Raw genomic sequence first — 21,342 nt, 5'->3', positions numbered from 1 at the left:
CTTTCCACTGTACTGTTATCTGAAATTTGAATGTATGACAACAGTAGTCATAATTGATAATGATATTTTTATTTCTCTTGATACTGAATTACTGGTGCTGATGACATTGAATAACTTTTGGCACTGTTTTGATACATAAAACTTTATTTCTTCACAACATCCCAAACACATTCAATATATTTTGAAAGGCTAGTTAGAAGACACTTTTTTTCCCCTTTTAGCTAAAGGAAATCTTGTTGTTCTTGTGTTTATTAGAAGTAATGCTATAATTTCAGCAACTGATTTTACACAAACAATTCCTAACTCTTGATTGTCTGTTTAAGATCATTTGAATTTTATACACAATACTATATGTATTTTAGAAAAGTCAGGGTAATTAAGATAACTGTTTGCCGCTTTTAACATTAAGTTATTACCAACTTCTAATTGTTTTAATTTTTCAAAACAATTTCTGACATATTAATTTTGTTTCAAATGGGATAAAAGAATTTTAATAAATAACAAGAAAGAGAATAGTTAAAATAATATTTTAAAGCAGTGATTCTTAAACTTTCATTTGTAAAATACGAGAATTTTCAAAACACCAGTTGTGTTGACTTTTTAAAAAATGAAATTTCAATTATTCACACTAAAATTTCATTTTTGAAATTCATTTGATTATAATTAATTTCACTGTCAAGAGTCAAGCAATCAAAACATTGATTTTTTTTATAACAAGATCCATTTGCAGACTTTTAATGTGATGGTTCCAAGACCTCTGGAATGTGTGTGTGTATGATTATGGCAAAGTCTTGAGGGCTATCTGCCTAAGGGTAGGGATGCCTTCGTGGAGGACTTTCTGAGGAGAAACTGGCTCGTATACACATTACACATGGGAAAAACTATGAAAACACCCATTCAAAACTACAAAAATGCTCGTTCACGGAATTCAAAGCTCGGACCGAACTACCAGTGTTTAGCCACTTTACCACTTGGGCGCTGGTTCAAAGAAATTTGCTTTCAAGCAGGATAACTGTTCTCCTTTTTAGTCTTTATCAAATAATATATACTCAGAATTGGCAGAAAAAGGTATCAAACAATTGCACAAATATATACGAGCAAATTTTTTTTTTTGTAGAGCTGGCTACACATAAAATATTGAAAGTTGTTGAATGTCAATTTAAATCCATCCATGCTGAAAATACTGAACTAGATATTGCACATTTAGTATTTAAGAAGCAGTACCATTTTCTCTATGGTAAAGGTATAAATAGATTTCGTTTTTCAAAAATATATCATCATAAGACATTAAAAACATTTTTATAACAAAGTTAATTTTTGAAAATTTTGTAAACAGAATTTCAGATTTCATTAATTCATATAGCAAAAATAAATATTTTGCATACATGGAAATGTTCAGCCCTATGCTGATTAAGGATCCGATCAAATTTATTTCAGGTGAAAGGGGTCTTCAAATTTACAAAGTTTAAGAAACACTGTTTTAAGAGAAAACAATTCCATGAACATACAAAGAGTATTTTGCAAACTGTTAAGGACTATAAGTACCATAGAAAATAAAAGTATGGAAGAAAAGACGGGAGCAATGCAGAACTCTATCACCACTTACAAATAGCTTATATATATAAGAGTAACTAAATTTTGAGAAACAATGTATGGAAGATTTCAAAACTAAAAGAAACATGCTTGCTATAAAAGCTATACATAAATGAAAATATTTGATGACTGTAAGGCACAAAGCTAAGTAAGCATTTTCGGATAAATTTCCTAAAATATCAGAAAAATATTGTACAATGTAGTACATACAAATATTAAAAACAAGAAGCAATGAAGAATAAAGGAAACGTTAAGAGTTATTCAAACTGAAAAAATTCAGAACAAGACATTTAAGTTTAAAGCATTATTACCTAATGGAAAATTCTGCCCCCCGCAAAAAACAAAACAAAAGACAGCTTTGAACCATGGAGGTGTAGTGATGATGTATAGTGTGTACATACAATTATTGAGTCTTCTTTTCCTATGAGAAAAACTCCATTCCTCCCAGCTAGTCACTGGGGATGTTTTTGGCTGCCAGCAAAAGTACTGAAGGTGAAATTGGACTTCTTCCCTGCCATGTGTGAGTTTCCTGCGAAAAAAAGCAGCTGAAAGTGATGGGTTTTATTGTTTAAGATGCTGATGGAGTAAGACATGTCTGGAAAGATTTGTTTCTCTCTTCAAAACAATTATGCTGTGACATTGCTTTAAATATTATTTTTGATCTTGTTATAACCTGGAATTTAACTAAAAATGTTATGAAAACAAACTGACTCCTATCTTCCACCTGAAAGTTCCTGACATTACAGTGCCTAAGCAACATTCATATTTAGAGAATTTAAAAAAAAATTAATCTTAATGACACATCGATTTGTGGTTGAAGCAAGCTAACAAAGGTAATTAATATTTTGAATGTTTTAGCATTAAAGATGGAGGCTATTCCCATTTTGAAGATCATGATGAATATTAAACAAGTAATTAAGATGACACACATAAGGATACGTAAACAAAACACACACATAAATGATCTCGTAATACACTTAAGCATTTACATCATTTTCTGAAGAGGTGATTGGAAGCTTTAAAGTAAAGTTATAAAATAAAACAGAGCTGCAACTACACAATAATAAATCTATTATAAATCTTTTAGGAGTAATAATTTTAACTACTTACATTTTGCATCAAGTTCTAAACTTGTAATTAAAGATTGCAAGGGAAAGTAGACTGATTGTGGATATGTCCAACCAACATATTCTATAATTTCAGATATATAAGGCCTTTCATGACTAGAAAGAGCAGAAAAGAGTTGAGGCAACCATGGAATCCAATGCAAGGGTGGTATATCCTTTCCATATTTCATGACAGATGCAGCAAGACGTGAATTTTGATCATATGAAAGCAACCATAAAACCTAAAATAAGTATAAATGTTACAGAGGAAAAATACAACAAATTTGCTTTCCTGTTAGTTTCTTATAACTAATGATTTTAAAAATTAAAACACAATTCAGCCGTATGCTTCATGGAATTTTGATTGCACAAAATTCATAACTGCATAACTCTCTTTCATCTACACACTGATTCAATGAATATTAGGAAAAGCTAATATCTAACAAACTAACACACACTGCCCAACATAGAAAATGAAACACCATGAAAGATTGAGTAGAATGTGTTGTCAGTTGATACACAGACAGCATATATAAATATGTAATGTTATTTATGGAATATTAAATTTATACAATGCTGAGATAAGCAGGGAATCAGTAAGATGTATGACCACTTCTCATGGCAATGCAAGCTACAGACTCAATCAGTATGTGGATAATCTCCTGAAGGTTGGACATCCATATGCTCTGAACCCTCTTTCAAAGTTTATCCTCTAATAATGGCTGCAGCAGAGCAGACTTATTACGACCAGTCATGTTCCAGATATGCTTAATCGATGAAAGGTCAGGAGACACTACAGGTTAAGGAAGCAATGGGAAATGTGACAAGGCTTGTCAGCTATAACGAATGCCATGTTGCCCTGCTGAAAAGTATAATTTTGCAGCTGTTGAAAGTAAGGTTGCACAACCAGATGCAGCACCTCATCAATGCATCACTATGCCATTAATGTGCCTTTGATGCTTAATGGGGATGACCAGCTATCATGACTGATGGCACTCCGAATCATTACACCCCACTAATGAGCACTGTGGTGTTGAGCAATAGTAGTTGAAATGACTCTCTTCTTGACACCTCCAGACTCTTACTGGTGACTTTTATCAGCTAAACAACACTGAGACTAGTCACTGAATACTACATTGTGCAATTCAGATGACTAAGTGGCTCTTTGATAATACTATCGCAGTCTTTGATATCAATGGCAGCAAAAGGCAAAGGGAGGCTTGTGTGCAAAGCCGCCTTTCAGTCAAATGTTGAGAAACATTTCTTCCAGATATTGGAGCATCTAAAGTTCCCAGCACATTCTGCAAAATATTCATAGTAGTGATTGTGGGGCTGCCATTGGTTCTCTTTATATGCTTCGATCTATGTGTTCTGTAGTACATCTAGATAGACCTAGTCTTTTGCAACTATTTAGATTTCCTTCAGTAATCCATCTAGACCAAATTTTATGCACAGTGGACACATCTATGTATGTTTCAGTAGCAATATGTCAGTAAGAACAACTAGCCATACAGTTTGGCCCCTTATAAAATAGTCTGCTTGCTGGAACTGCCAAACGTCCAGGCATCTCTTCATTCACACGTGTCTTTCTCGCAATTTTGAATACCCTAAGTAGCAGAGTTAGTTCATCGATCATTTCCATCCCTTTTATCTTGTGCTATAACCACGGGACCAACTTACATTTTACATCATTTGCATTATTTGTTCTGTTACGCATTCCCGGAAATGTGCATATTTATATGGCCAAATTGTCATGGTGCTGCATTTTCAGTGTTGAGCAATGTAACATTCAAAATTTGAATTAATGCATCTCTAAATAAGAGAAAGCTACTTTCAATAAAAACTTTGTTAAATGTGTTGATCTAATATCTCCACTGTCTATATTAACATTTTAACCGATGAAAAAATGCATTTATAGCCTCATTAATCTCATTTTTGGAATGAAAACAATGTCCATCTTTTTTTTAGATTAAAAAATAGCCAAAAAACACACATAGCTAGATCGGTTGAATAGGGTGGACGTCCCATCACTTCATTTTTGTTCAAGAAACTCAACTGTCAATCTTGCTGAATGAGAAGATGCACTGTCATGGTGGTGCATCCTTCTAGCATTCACTTCTTGAAGAATTTCTCGAACACTTAGTGGTGTACCGGTTACATGTGACTGTCTTCTATCCTTGCAGCTTGATGCCTTTGAAACTACACCTGTACTTCTGTAGAAAATGGCATACATTACTTTTTTCATGGCGTATTGTCTTTTCACTATCGTGAGAATGGGATCATCTTCAAAGATCCATACTTTACTTTCTAGTATGTTGGAACATCAAAAATATGGTATGCATGTTTCATCACCAGTTACATTTTAGAAATAATGTGTTGGCCACATAGTTTAACGGTTTCTTAACTGATTCAGATATGCTCCTCTTTTTGGTACTCAGTTAAATTATAGAGAACCCAACGACAAACTTTTTTTCATATGAAATTCTTCAAGAATAATTTTATGTATAGAGGCAAATCCAATGTTAAGTTTCACCTGCATCATTTGGCAGGTGCAGCAATTATCATCGATTAATATTTTCTGTGTGGCAGACAAATTATTTGGGATTATTGCTGACAACGGACTTTCAGTGTTTTCTTCATCCTGAAGAGAATTGTGACATCTGTGAAATTCTGTAAACCATCTGAATACAGTAGCACGAGATGGATCTTCATTTTCAAATGCTATTTGTTGATACTGAACACACTCTTCTTGATTTAATCCCACTTTAAAATCACAAAAAATCATGTCCATCATCAATAATGTTTTCATTTCAACTCCATTTTTCTTTCTGCCTGGAATTTATTCTACGCTAAACTATTTGCAATTGGCCAATAAATATTCGTCTGCTAGGCTAAAACAGTTCATATTTTCCATTTTAACCATTATTATTTTTATGCCACTGATCGTCTGCACGTTTCTCAAAAATTTCAGAATGACCTCCATAAAAGTTTATATTTTGCAATTCAAACACTATAATAACTATACATAAGCCTCTTAAATTAATATTACAGCAAGCAGTTACTTTAGTAATGAGAAAAATGCCTGAATTATTGATTATAAAACATTTCAACCATAATATTATTTAAAAATTATTTAAGCAAGCTATTAGAGACAGCATTACAGCATTAATAAACTGTACAACCAACAAATTCAGACACTCTCTCAGTAGCATATCAGTCATCCTATACTACACACCTGTTCAGGGTTGTTTTGGAAATGCATTTTATTCTGGCAGGTCACATTATATAGATATACAAATAAATTTCAGGTGAAAATTAAATAATATATATATATATATATTATAACTTTTATTATAATTCACAAATTAACAATAGAACAGTTAAACATTTATGACTATACATAACTCAATCGAATAATATTATATTTACTGCAACCAGTACAATACTGTTTCTCTTTTCTTTCATTTACTGTTTTCAATTCAATCTCAACACTTATATTTGCTCATTGCAACTGATGTTGCAGGTTTTTGTCAGTTAATGATGCCCATGGTTTAAGTTAAGATGGGGGGGGGGGAAAGGGAATGCTGACATAAGTTGATCCAAAAGAACGAGCAATTTTTTGTACTACTTGTATAAAAATCAATTTTTGACTATGATGTTTGAAAAATGTATTTCAATTCATCATTGCACTGCAATCACTTAATTCCATTAAGAGATTTTTCTGGAGCGAACTCTGTCAGCATGGAAAGGAGTTGAATAAAGCTCAGATATTTTATGCTGTTTGCCTAAATTACAGTAAATCAATTATCAAAAGCAGTCATAAGTTTCCTTCTTTCTTTGGAGCATTTATTTGGAATTATTGCCACATTCCAAATTTTTAAATTCTTTCAATAATGGAAAATACTGAATATTATTATTTTTTAATTGTGATGCGAATAACAATACTTTTTCCTGAAATGCTTTGCTCTGATTAAAAGCGTTGAATATTAAATTATCTTTCTTTAGTAGATATATTTAATTTATTAAGTTAAACTGGATATAGTTTCCACTAAAAAACATAAATCTAACAACTACTCATCCTTACTTAATTCTAAAAATGATTTCTGCTTCTCATTCATAAACAAATCAATTTCTTAGCATAAATAAAAAAAATCTCTGTAAACACTTTCTATGACTTAACCTCCCAACACGAGTGGAACATCATCATATTCAACATATAATTCCACTAGAAATTCTTTAAATAGTCAATACAAAAGTGCATGTTATCAAATACAATTTACTGTTTTTACGATCACTTATATGAGATAATTTGATCTGCTTGTAACCATGCACATCAGGGTTGACTATATTAAAAATGGGATCATCTCATGATCAGCCTTATCATTATTACTTTTCTGACCAATCAGAAGCTGTGACGTCACAGCTCCAATGTGCTTTTGTTGACCATGACTATCCATGTTTTTACTTATAAGATTATAAATCACAAATTTGTGTATTCTGCCAAATTGGACATCCCTGTTTTAGCACAGCCCGCCCATTTAAAAAAATTAACTTGACCAAATGCCACAGAAACTGTAACACAACCTGAAACTCCATTTTAGACATAGTTCTGGATTCATGACAAGGTGTTTCATTCAACACCTGCTTATATCCACTAACACAGAAGATGAATGGATGGTTTAGAACTCAAATGCCTGTTTCCCAAGCTATGTTTGAGTGGTAACAGCATGGTATAGCAGTGCAATTTCTTGTTAAAATAAACTCCTCTTTTGAGGATGCAAGAAGAAATGAAAAGATTTAAGTGATCAACCATACCATTATGATAGCATTCAGTTTCAAAACCTCTTTACATAAGATCTATTTATCATAAGTTCCATAACAAGGCTTACTACATCATCACTGAGTTATAACTGTTTTGAAAAGAATCATATCTATATGATGAGTCTATAGCTCTATCCTCCTAATTACTGCAATAGGAAACAAGATTCATCTGATTATACAAATAAATGCCACTCTGCAAATACTGAGTTTTGAAGTAACCAGTACTGTGTAAGGCTCAGTGTCAAATGTGTACTGGTTTCTACAATCAATAGCTTGAAACATGTACGATACTGTCTGTTCCCTGACAGTTCCTTTGGGTCCTGGTATTTAGGCCATGATGTGATTTGCATCACTGTTATTTTTCAATCATTTGATTTTTCAATCAAATGATGTGATTTGCATCACTGTTATTTTTTAATCAATCAATCATGTTTGGACATTCTAAGCTCATCACGGCCATCAGTGGTGTAAGAATCATTGCCATTTGTCTTTGGATGCACTCTCAGTGTCTGGTGAGCAAATTTATTTCAATCTTTAATGACTAAAAACCCTTGATAAGTTAGAATACTGGGATTATAGTTGCTTCAGGTTTAGGACAAACCAACTACCTTTTCAGTTACAAAGTGTGAATGATAAAATTCCCAATCACCACCTTCAGATACCCATTTTCATCAAATGGTTTATATTTCAAGGTTTAAAAATCACATAAAATTCTTGTCTTAGAGTTACTTTCCCAACAAATTAATTAATGCATACACAAAGTTGACTAAATTAAGTTTCAGTTGATTGAAGTGGTAAGTGGTGAAAAGAAAATTTTAGGCACTGCATGCAGACACTGCCGAGAAAGGATAATCTATCAGAATGCTTTTGGATGACCATTCAACATCACTGACAGCGTTAAAAAACAGTAATGATTTGTAATACATTCAGTGTTATCTATTATAATTCATGGCTGTTTATTATGCTCTACTAAGCACACTAATTGCTGCCTTGATTGGTATAGTGGTAGTGCTGTTGGATGTTTTATCGCTCAGCCTGGGTTTGAGTATTGAAGGCATTGACATGTCTAAGCATATAGTGTCTGTGCCGCTTAGAGACACATAAAATATATGGTAGGCCATAAGTCTTCACGAATGATCTGGCAAAGGGGAAGCAGGGAAAACCCCTGAATCCAACCCATGGGGTGTCCTCCACCAAAACTGGAACAGAACATCCTCTTTTCATGGTTGTATAACTGATCCTCCCTATAGTGCATCATGAGCAGTATTCTCGGTGATAAGACGGCTAAATGACATCGGTCATCTCTGACGAACACATTAAGTTGGAAGTGTCTGGTCACTTCAAAACAACACCATGCATTGAGTGTAACATATGCTTTTTACGTTACCTCTGACATCTCAGGCAATGTACTCTCAGACAGCAATAGTGCATTCAATGCCAAAAATAGAAACTATGTGGTACGATACTATCTTCTTTGAAGGATCACAACTTTTTTTTTAGATTAAAATAACGACTATATAATTAAAGTATTAACAACAAGATGACATACATCAAAAGGATTATGTTTCAACTTGGCACACCTAGTCAATTATTATATAAAGTTGAATTCTTTGATATATCAATGACAGTGAAGAATTTTTATGACCAGTCATACTTTTGTATTACAATATCTCCCTAGAGTAATTTCTAACAGAGCAGTATTATTCTTCAAACTGCAGAAAAACAAACAAACAAACAACAACAATAACAAGGGGGAGAGAAAGAAAGAAGGCTTCATCAGAATTAGCAATATTCCACTTTTTCCTCGTCTGTTTAAAGTACACAATTTATCTCCCAATAAAAACATATATGATATGGTCATATAAAGTTTAATTCTGGCAATTCTCCAGCAAATCTTGATGCATTTGTTTAAGTTATTTGAATATGGCAAAGCCACAAGGGCTATATACCTAAGAGAAGGGATACAGTCATAAAGGACTTTGTGAGAGAAAATGGCTCATATCTACATTACATATGGGAAAAACCAGAGAAACCAAACATGCAGACAGCCCATTAGCCTGAGTACAAAGCCAAACCAGATCAAACTATCAGTATTCATTTTCCTAAATTCCTTGGCCATTGGTGGGACCTTAATACTTTTAGACATAGGTTGACAGGTTATTCTAAAAGATGCCTTACAACTTTGGTTTATCAAAGTCATGCTATGAACAGCACGTAGTACATGTAAGACGTGAATACATATACAGTCAAAAGTCGTTAATTCGGACACCCATAATCCGGAATGATCTATAATCCAGACCTCAAAGCTACAAACTTTCTGCGCACATGTCGCGCTGACGCATGCGCACAGGCGTTTACGCATGCACGCAAGACCTTTACGGCTCCAAATATGTGTGTGCGCAAGCACATAATACGTTTACGCATGCGTGTTTAATGTATAACGGACGGTATAAGCTAAGCTATTAATGTTGCAGATTGCGTTGTTCCTTAATCTTCGAATTGAATCCGGTTTATTATTTTTTGCAGACTGTTACAGCAATTTTATAAAAGTAAGCTTGAACTTTCGATTATGTCAAATAGAATTTCCGATATATATTTACTAATATGTAAAGTATCTACAAAGCGAAAGTATGTTTCGAAAACCATTAAACAAAAAGTGGAATTGCTGCAAAAAATGGATAAAGGCATAACCTTTGTTTATTTAAACTTTAACGTTTGTTTATCTAAACTTTGTTTATCTTTAACGCAGTGGCAGGCAATGAATTGGAAGTTGATCTGTCAGCACTATCCTTATCTTCAGGGCAGATGTTTTTATTTTATTTGGCTTATAATTCCTTACTGAATGTAGTATTTCATCTCGATGTACTCCGTCTTTGATATGATTTAAATCAAATTCCTTGTCATTATAATTCGCTTCCAATAGCGAAGAAAGTGACAGAGGTTATTGAAAACGAAAAAATTTCGATTGACGAATTAGTCGGTATTCTCGATACAGCAATTACAGGACTTGAAAAGCGGAACTTTGTAACTGAACAAGAAATTATGTCTGTTTATAGAATTAAAGAGAAAGTATTATCACATAAAACGAAGCAACTTAAACAACTTACATTGAAAGAAATGTTTAATAAAGTAAACAAATATATATTAAGCTTTTTTTTGGGTAAATTTTGATACCCTTTAGATCATAATTGTTCTTTATTTCATAAATTACGATTTCATATTTTTAATTTTATAATTTCTGCATGCCATCTTACCAGATTTAAACTGATGATCTATAATCCGGAATCGCCGAAGTCCCGATGAGTCCGGATTAACGACTTCTGACTAGTCGTTAATTCGGACCTCAAAGCTACAAACTTTCTGTGCATGCGTCGCATTGACGCATGCGCGTAAGACCTTTATGGCTGCGAATATGCGTGTGCGCATGCCCAAAATACGTTTACGCATGCGTGTTTAATGTATAATGTACGGTATAAGCTAAGCTAAAATTATCTACTTCAGTTAATGTTGCAGTTTGCCTTGTTCCTTAATCTTTGAATTGGATTTGGCTTATTATTTTTTGCAGACTGTTAGAGCAATTTTATAAAAGTAAGCTTGAACTTTCGATTATGTCAAATAGAATTTCCAATATATATTTACTAATATGTAAATGATCTACAAAGCGAAAGTATGTTTCGAAGACCATTAAACAAAAAGTGGAATTGCTGCAAAAAATGGATAAAGGCATATCCTTTGTTTATCTAATCATTCCGAAAACTGTTTATCAATTTCACGCTGCTCTGCGGCAGGGTGACGCCACGGTGCGCAATGAATTGGAAGGTGATCTGTCAGCACTATCCTTATCTTCAGGGCAGATGTTTTTATTTTATTTGGCTTATAATTCCTTACTAAATGTAGTATTTCATCTCAATGTACTCCGTCTTTGATATGATTTAAATCAAATTCCTCGTCATTATAATTCTCTTCTGATAGCAAAGAAAGTAAAGTAAACAAATAAATATTAAGCTTTATTTTTTTTTGGAAATTTTGATACCCTTTAGATCATAATTGTTCTTTATTTCATAAATTATGGTTTCATATTTTTAATTTTATAATTTCTGCATGCCATCTTACAAGATTTAAACTGATGATCTATTATCCGGAAAAATTAATAATCCGAAATCGACGAAGTCCCAACGAGTCCGGATTAACGACTTTTGACTGTACTAATTGTGGAATGTACACTGCTGGCCATTCAATTGTAACACCATGAAGGAAAGCAAATACAAAAAAGATATTTATTGCATGTAAACAGTATGGCATGAAGACTAAATGATTAAATTTGTACGCATTTTGGAGGTTTACAGGGGTGCGAAATTAGTAGAAACAGCTGACAACATGGCAGCTAAAATGGCTCTTAAGCTCCATTAGGCGTGGAGTCAAAGTGGGCTTCGATGACAGAAATGGGGAACTCATTCCATGCTGCTTCAAATCTATGTTACACTTCATCAATCGTATTAGCTAGAGAGGGTTGGTGTGCCAGTCTCTCTTGAACTCATGACCAGATGTTTTTAATGGCTGACAGATCTGAAGACCATGCACAGACCAGGCCAGCAATCGAATATCCTGTGTATCGAGGAAGGTCAGAACACAACATGCAACATGTGGTCTAGCATTATCTTGTTGGAACATGCATTTTGGGGGCCTCGAAGGTAAGGCACAACCACTGGACATAAGATGTCAGAAATTTACCCATCTGTGTTCAAATTACCATCGATTTGAACTAGAGATCAGGCGACGTGCGGTCTCCTTGGACACTCCACACACGTATACTGCATGTAGAACTGGGGCTCATTTGAAAAAGGTGACATTGTGCTACTCCTGTACCAGACACACCAGAGTTGATGTCTCTCTGTATGCTGCATTGTCAAAGGAAAACAAAATAATGGTCACCCTGTTGATAGTTCACACTGCTGCAAACATCGACACACGTTATGAGCTGATACTGGGTGTATGGCAAACATACCCATTTCCTGACAAATGGTCCTGATGTGGTTGTACGGTTTCGCAGGGCTGACCTCATAATATGTCTGTCCTTTCTGGCATTAGTCATGGGAGAGCGTTGAGATTCTGCATGCTGTTCAGTATAAACCTTAGCAATCCACTGATTCCATATACGCATGACAGTGGATGAATGCTGACCAGTGTGACTGACGATATCACGGAACGATAAACTACACTTTCGATAGCCAACAATCCTGCCTCTATCGAATTTCGAAACTTGCTGGTAAGCATTTCTTCTTTTTGTCCGAGGCATAACACAATATTCTGAGCAAATTCCAACCTTACAAAGCACTTTCTGAATGAGAAATCCACTACATAACCTTTCTTTTATGCAGTGCTTCAAATGTCATTTCTCTCTCCTGCATCGTCTAAATGAGCTGAAATACTAATCATTTGCATATCCCAAATTCTCCTTCCTTTCGTGTGATTTTGACCTTTGTCAGATCATTCCTTTCTGGTGTTGCCAACAGCGCATATTATGCATATTGTTTTCAAATGTTGTCATTTGTTCTTATACTGCCAATTTTACACATCTTTTAAAAGTTGCTATATATATATAAATAATACATTTTCAATTATCAGATTTAAATAGTTATAATTAATTCAGCTCAGTATATTCAGTAAATTCAATCAAACAGAAATCCTTCTTAATGCAATACTTGCTTTTAGACAGATAGCCTTTGTTTTTTTTGTTATAATCTAATAAATTTAACCTAATTCAGTTACTCAAAGATAGTCAATACACATTAAACATAAATTTTGTACATGGTGCAGTTTTAATTATGTATGATTAATAATAGACATCTTAAATATTTACCTTAGAAATTGGTTTTAAAGACTGTATTTGATTTGCATACTGACATGACTTTAACAGGTAAGTAACAGCAGCTTCACCTTCTTGTCTATCAATGAAAAGGGAAAAAATATATGTATATTTTTTTCAACACGAATTATTTTAAGAATGAGTAGGAAAAAAATTTCAAAATTTTGAATAAAAATAAACTTACATAAGAGATATGAATAACACTTACATGCCAAACCTTTTGGAAGTAAAACATTTCTCTAAAAATTCTCCCCAAGAAAACCAAGTTTTGAATGAATTTACATGCTTTATTACACTATTTTCAAAGTTTGCATTCGGTACTCCACAGTCCAAAGTTGATAAAATCACACCTTCAAAAGTATGTATTTTGGCACACATTTCTTCTGTAAAGTAACTCTTATCTGTTTGGCAAATTAAATTGAATGCATGACTAAGCACTTGAATCATCTATAAAATAGAAATATTTAAACATTAATAAAATACACAAAAATGTCATGACTATAACAAATGCTATTTTTAACAGAATAACTGAACAATCAAAATAATTAACACATAAATGGGAAGTAAGTTCATTTTAATGACCCCCTATTAAAAAAAATCAAATATATATAACAAACTTTTGGAAGATGTAAAAATTGCTAACAGTTGCATAAAATTCTGTCAACAAAGCAAAATTATAAAAATAAATATATATTTTCATCCCATTCTAGATTTTAATTTATTTATAAATTCACTCACAACTGGATGAATAATCTTCAGTGCAATATGCAATAAAGTTACACTTAATATTTTACATCAGTTAAACCTAAAATTATGAGTACAACATATTTTATGGCACATTTAAAAAATAATAAAAAGCAAATTTATCATGGCATAATTCTACTTTTTGATAAGGTATGCTGGCTATTAAAGTGTTTTAAGTTAAGTTATTAAGTTTAATTTGCATCTCTAACATAATGGCCAGTTTAAAAAAAAAAAAAAAAAAAAAAAAAAAAAAAAAAAAAAAAACATTAAATTTTTGTTTAAGCCACTGCACATTTGTTTTTTATTTATTCATTTTTTAAATTTGAACATGAATAAGTGCCTATTTTCTACAATTTTAATATTTTCACTGATTGCAAAACTGGTCTTTACATTCCTTTAAAGTTAGAATAGTAAAAAAATATCATTTAAATAAGTTTAAAATATTAATTAATTATTTGCTACAATTTTCTCCTAATATTAATGCATAATGCTTTTGCTCCTTCAACTTTTCAACTGGAAGAAGGTTCCTTCTGTAATAAGATTTCCATGGATACACTTATGACCTTCACAGATGTCACATGCCTTCCGAATTACAGATTTGTCAACTTTATTAACTTGAGAGAACAACGTGATGCAGAAATAATAACACAATAAAAATTCTCAGCAAAAACTAATAAAAAAATTACTAATGCAGTACTTGAAAATAAATGTTTCATTACTTCTGTAATAAAATTCAAAGTAATCTAATAGTTCCCTCACCCTCAATTCCATGGTATGATTGCATTTCTAATCATATATTGATGTGATACTTTGCTGATTTTTTTCTCCTTATACATGTTGGCTCAGTAAAAAAATTATCATTACAATTAAAATTCAGCACAAACTCTGCAATGCTGTTGAGATTCTTTCAAATTTCCCTTCAAGAGAGCCAAGCAACATCAAGCCAGAGAAAATTATTTTTCTTTTAGATTTATTCATTACATATGTTTATATATATATATATATATAATGAATAAACGTTTGAATATAATGAATATGTTTTGAATATATAATGAATATATATACAAATATAAACACCTGTACATATTCCTTTCTTCTGGTATCACTTTTAAAATATAATGATTTTTTGTTTGTGCACAATTCTTTGGATAATAACAATTCTTGCCCTTAAATCAGAGGAGTTTTTCATAGCAAATATTTATTATCAATCTTTTCAATCTACCATGAATTCAAAAGACAGCTTTAGTTTATTTAAATAATAATAATAATAATAATAATAATAATAATAATAATAAAAAAAAAAAAAAAAAAAAAGAGAGAGAGAGAGAGAGGAAAGGTTTCAGATTTTAAATTACATACAAAGGGGCATTTTTTAAACATTTTGTGTATTATCTTTATTTATTAAATATCAAGTTCTTCACACTTAAACCAGAAAATTCAATTCAACAGCAATATCGCAAAATAATTTTACATTGAGTACATCTTTAGAATTTCCGATACACAGTCTCACACGCTGGAGATAAAAATGTTTTTATTTTTTTTCTATACAATGTTGCCATCACTTGCTTTGAAATCCTTGAGTTTGTTAATCAAAAATTCATTAAAGTTTTTACAAAATATGAAATTGATAATAAAACAAAATTTGGGCTTTCAGATGTCCATATTTGCAGTAGGATTATGTCATTCAAAATTGTATGGCTCTAGGTACTGTTGTTTTATCACAATGCGAGATTTATGCAGATGCTTCATCATTTAATTTCTTCAAATATAAAACAGGCCCACCACCAGCCAAGCGGTAAAGTCGCTGAACACTGGTAGTTCGGTCCGAAGTTCAAATCCCGCAAACGGGCTGGATGCATGGGCATTTTCGTGGTTTTCCTTATGTGTAATGTGTATACAAGCCAGTTTCCCTTAGAAAGTCCTCCACGAAGGCATCCCTCCCCCTAGGCAGACAGCCCTAGTGTACTTTGCTGTAATTAAATAAACCAAACCAAACCAAATATAATACAGAGCGATAGCATTTGGTGGCAACGGTTTGAAAAGTGATACAGCTTTTTTCAATGCAAAATCAAAAAAGTTTTCAATGCAAAATCACAAAACAAAAACAACAGTCCTTCAGGGACAAAGCCCCTTTGGACTAAAAAGGTATTTTATCAAAAGAAAGAATTTGTGAAAATGGTCATAATATGCAATGATATGTGGGAAAAGAAACCATTTGGAAATGCAGTGGCAGCAATTACAAAAAGTCTTCATGTTGAGAGATTTGATTTAGTGGATTACAAATACCTTTTCCTAGGGAATGGGATTATTCGCAGTGGCTGTTTCGGTGTCGGGATGTTTCACTGTCAAGACATATTTTTCTTTACATGATTGTATTATATCTTGCCGTATTATTAAGCTGAGTTAAACTAATAACTCTGTTTAGTTAAAAAATTAAATTTGATAAACATTTTATATAATATTTAAAATGTTTTTGTGCACAGTTTTATACAAATACATCCTTACACATGGCATACTAATTTTAAGAGAGTAAGATTCTGATAAGATGAACTAGCTGATTAAAATTTCAAGAAATTTCGATGAATCATGTAAATATTGTACCCACATAATTTTAAAATCGATAATATAACTTTTGTTACATCAGAAGTTTAGCCACAGTTGATACTGACATAATTTGCCAACAAACTATGCGTAATTTCTTTATATCTCATACTTTTAAATAACTACATACATTAAAAGCAACCTTTATTAAGTATACAAAAGGTAAACAGAATTATTAAACTAAATAAATTTAATATGAGCATAATACAGCAGGAAAAAATATGTCTTGACGGTGAAATTTTCATGGTGAAATGGCGAAGGCGAAAAGTCCTAGACCCCTTTTTCTATCTGCAGGGATCAATGAAATGGCAAAACAAAAAGCTCAAAGGTACTGCTTGCCGTCACTTGGAATCCAATTACATTTGTTTCTCACACATAATGCAAATCGGAAACCATTTGTTTCTTGCCAGTGCAGAAATGTGCTAAAATCAACATTCTCACCAAGGCCACAGCAGAAGACAAGTACCTTTATTTCCGCTAATTTATTTTCATTTTCAGTAAAACACACGACAATGCTTACTTTATTAGTAACATAATAGTGATAGATATGAATAAAATTTAAATATAATAATATAATGTTGAAATAAGTATAAAAATAAATTTCTTCCACTTAAGACAAAAGAAATTTATTTCTTCTGGCTGTTCCCCCCCCCTCTACCATGGAAGAATTTTGCCAACCGTAGCTCTTTAAAACAGAATTCTTGCAATCAATAATCTACTGCAGTCATACTAATTCAGAATTTACATCCTGCAAATAATGCTAGTACTATTATACAAAGCCAGAAATTTTAATTCTAGTAAACTGATCATGCATTATAATTTGAAATGTGAAAAGTCAAAAATATACATTTTATTTTTACATTACTATGCAAGTTAAATCTTTATATTGGTTTAAGAATATAAGTATGCACGTACACATAAAAACATTCTACTTATAACTAAATATGGACACACACATAATCATAAAAAGTATTGAGTCATATAAAAAGTCTCTGCGCTTTTTTGGTACATTTTTGAACAAATTTTTTTTATTAAAAATTAAATTATAACCAACTACATATTGAACATTTTTATCTATGACTCTCGGCCATTTTTTGGGTAGTTTTATAATTTCATCAGTATAGAACTTCTGTGGTTTATCATCGAAAAACTTGGCCAAGTGATTTTCAGTGGTTGACAAATTTTTTACCATCAAGAGAGTTCTGCAGAGACTGAAACAAATGGTAGTCAGATGGTGCAAAGCCTGAGCTATACGGTGGGTGCATCAAAACTTCCCAACTAAGTTCCGTCAATTTGTTCCGAGTCATCAAAAATGTGTGTAGCCATGCATTCTCATTATGGAACACAACTCCCTTTCTGCTGGCCAAGTCTGGTTGCCCTTTCTGAACTGCTCCATTCAAACCATCGACTTGTGTACAGTACAATTAATGTTTTTGCCAGGTTGCAGCAGCTCATAATGGATAATGCCCTTCCAATCTCAACATCGAAATTTCAGGAATGGAATGAAGCAAACCACTGCTGAGTTCTTCGTTCACTCAGAGCATTCTTACCGTATCCTTCACAAATTTTTCGGCATGTTTCTGAAGCGTTTTTACCTTTTTTATAGTAAAAAAGCATCCCATACCCTATTTCGTCAGATACTTCACTCATTTTCAAATCAATATAACTTCTGACATGAGCAATAAATTAGAAAACTATCTTCACAAACAATGGAAGCTGAATGCCACCTTTTAAGCACATGTTCATTTGAGACAATAGAGCGAGTGCTGCCTGATATATAGGCATCAATACCATCTACTGGCAAAAAAGTGAGAAGACTTTTTATATGACCCAATATTTATGTCTTAAACTGAGTGCGAAAAACAGGTGGGAAAAAAATAAACTGTACTTTTGCTGTATCTTGATTTTCCAATGTTTCAGCATAGCATAGTACACATTTCAACTGTTGCTGGAGTTTCTGGAAAGAATCCATTACAACCGCAGATGACTTAATTCTAAAAATAGAAATATGTACAAAAATCTAAAAACATGTGTTCAATAAATAAGACATAAAAGCTTCCCACAAATATATGTTAGTATATTATTTACATTATTTAGCAACTGATATTATTATGCAAGCTATGAAATCAAGTAAGAATAACAATAAATTTTTAATAAACTGTGCATATTTTAAAAAGATTTCTTGATGTCATAAGGTTCTTGGATTAATGAAAACCAATCTTCACTCAATTACTTTAGAATCAAATTGTATAATAAGTTAAATTTTTGGCATTATTTTAAATTTGTTTAGTTTTTAAAATTATTTACAATTTTTTTTTTTTTTTTTTGTGATGTCAGTCCAAATAATAATAAAAAAAAAATCTTAAGATCTGCTTTAATACTTACTACTCATTATTAATGTGGTATTCAAAATATTGCTTTAACATTTACTGCTCATTAACCTTATGAAATTAAAATACCTTTTATAAAAAATACGTAGAATGAAATAACTGCACACATCGCTTATATATTAATGTTTTAGAACAAAATAATCTGGTTATAAATGCCATACTTAATATTACAAGTTACTAAGTTTTTGAGAAGTTACATTTTTTTTAGTTTTAAAGATACAGAACCATGTACAGAAAAAATGAAGAAAATTTACTAAATAACAGATTTCTCAAAATTTTAGCAGGAAATGGAATACTCTTTACATAAAATATAAAACACATACACTTATCATCAAAATTTCCAGTACCTTATAAATCAAACCGAAGTATAAATAAATTAATAAGCATGTTTATTTTCAAATATGCAAAATTTTATAAATCAATCAATGTAAATTACAAAGTATTAAGGTAAATATACAAACTCCACCCATAGCATAGATTTTTGATTCCAACAACTGATCAAAAATAAAGTACCTGCTGTTTATTAAAATCACTTCTGTTTCAACAACATTTTGAGGTTATTAAGCGACTGAGTTTAAAAGACAGCCATTTGTATGCTGCAAATTGTGATATCAATTTTAAGTTTATAAAATAAAATAATAAATAAAAATAATACAGTAATTCATCTTAAAACAACAATTAAAAACTAAATTATTTATGCAAATTTGAAATTTATTCTTTATTTTTTTACAAAAATGTTTTCATAATTATGCAAATTATGCACTAGCTGATAGCATTTTTGATCAGCACTTTTCAACACTGAAGAGATTTCTTTTTTTTCCCCCCTTTCGAATTCGCACATTTTTTAATAGATTCACTTTCTTCTGTATCTGTTACCTATCAGTTCTGCAGTTTGTTTAATACTTTTTATAACAGCCAGTTTTTATGCCTGTTGAATCAACATTGTCATCAGTTGACACATATTCTAAATGTCTGATGTGGACACCATATGACTTCCTCGTATGGCCTATTAAATTATATACATTTTTTGCTGCACTTTCATTTAAATTTATTTCCTTAAATTTTGTTACAGATATCTTTCTTATTTAATCAGTTTAGTTCCTACTTCACAGCAATGCGAAAATACATAAAAACCCGAAAAATCTTCATTAAAAATTGCAAAATACAGATAAACCTAAAACATCAAATACATAAAATAAAATTTAAAAAAAAGTAAAAAAAACAATTTTTACTACTAAAATTAGAATTTTTATGCAAAAACAAGCAATTTGGCAAATGGGCAGGAAAATCACATTTTTGATGCATAGAATTGAAAGTTAACTTTTGGTCCCACTGGGAAAAAAGATACCGAAGTTGGTGCACAAACTGACTTCACTATTCTATTACATTTCAAATGTAAACAAATGGTGGCTTTGTTAGGCCTAGTGCCACTTAAACTTTTAAATTGTTGATAATACTACAACTGTTGCATGCAGATTAACTAAAGGCATAAAAACCTTAACTGAAACATAAAAACAACATAATTCAACCACTTTTAAAGCAAAAAATGCACAATTTACCAACATATAAAAATCCAAATACTGAGATCACCCAGCTAGGTGTATATCTATCTATCTATACATATCTATAGCTAATATCTATCTATCTATACATATACATGTTCGGTGCAGTCAACTGCAATGAAAAGGGCAGGTGCACACCTAAATGCTACAGCAGTTCCATACACAAAATTTCAAAGTTCTATGGCTACTCATTTTTGAGTTAGGTGAGATAAATAAATATATACACGTGTACGTGCAGATGTAATGACACAAATCCTTCTGAAAGCATTTCAAATCAATTTATCCTTTATTCTGTCCATACGTACAGATATCACATAAAAAAATCATTCAAATGGATTCGTGAGCAATCAAAATTGCTATTTTCCTTGAAATTGTTCATGAATAAAATACTTCCTTTACTTTATAAAAGGAAGTAAAAATGAATCTATTCATATCTGATGCTTGAAACATTAGCTCATTTTTGAGCTGATTTTTTATAGCTTGCAATTCTTTAAGATTTTTCTAAAGAGAAACTACATATTATAAAACAGTTTTCAACTGAGTTTTAAAAGACTGATCCCCCTGAATTGATTATCACATACATAGCCTCTAGAGCAGGGATTATCAACCGAGGGGGGGGATTTCATACTTTTAGGGCACAGAATATGGTCAACCTTTTA

At 31.8% G+C, this 21,342-nt stretch overlaps 1 protein-coding gene across 1 annotated transcript in view; it reads right to left on the bottom strand.

Annotated features, from left to right (window-relative positions):
- The window catches only part of LOC118193461 (transformation/transcription domain-associated protein-like), a 313,501-nt gene that overhangs the window by 43,796 nt on the left and 248,363 nt on the right, over window positions 1-21,342 (bottom strand). The window contains exons 54-57 of the mRNA XM_085816144.1: window positions 18,620-18,725; window positions 13,595-13,833; window positions 13,381-13,465; window positions 2,704-2,941 (exon numbers count right to left, since the gene is read on the bottom strand). Of these exons, the coding sequence (XP_085672270.1) occupies window positions 2,704-2,941; window positions 13,381-13,465; window positions 13,595-13,833; window positions 18,620-18,725 (668 nt within the window). The remainder of the gene's footprint in view (window positions 1-2,703; window positions 2,942-13,380; window positions 13,466-13,594; window positions 13,834-18,619; window positions 18,726-21,342) is intronic.

The sequence above is a fragment of the Stegodyphus dumicola genome, chromosome 4 (genome assembly GCF_044657685.1).
Source record: "Stegodyphus dumicola isolate Sdum_Otavi_A_Nest chromosome 4, ASM4465768v1".
NCBI lineage: Eukaryota > Metazoa > Arthropoda > Arachnida > Araneae > Eresidae > Stegodyphus > Stegodyphus dumicola.
The sequence above is the reverse complement of the archived record's forward strand: the minus strand, read 5'-3'. Positions and strand labels throughout refer to the sequence as shown.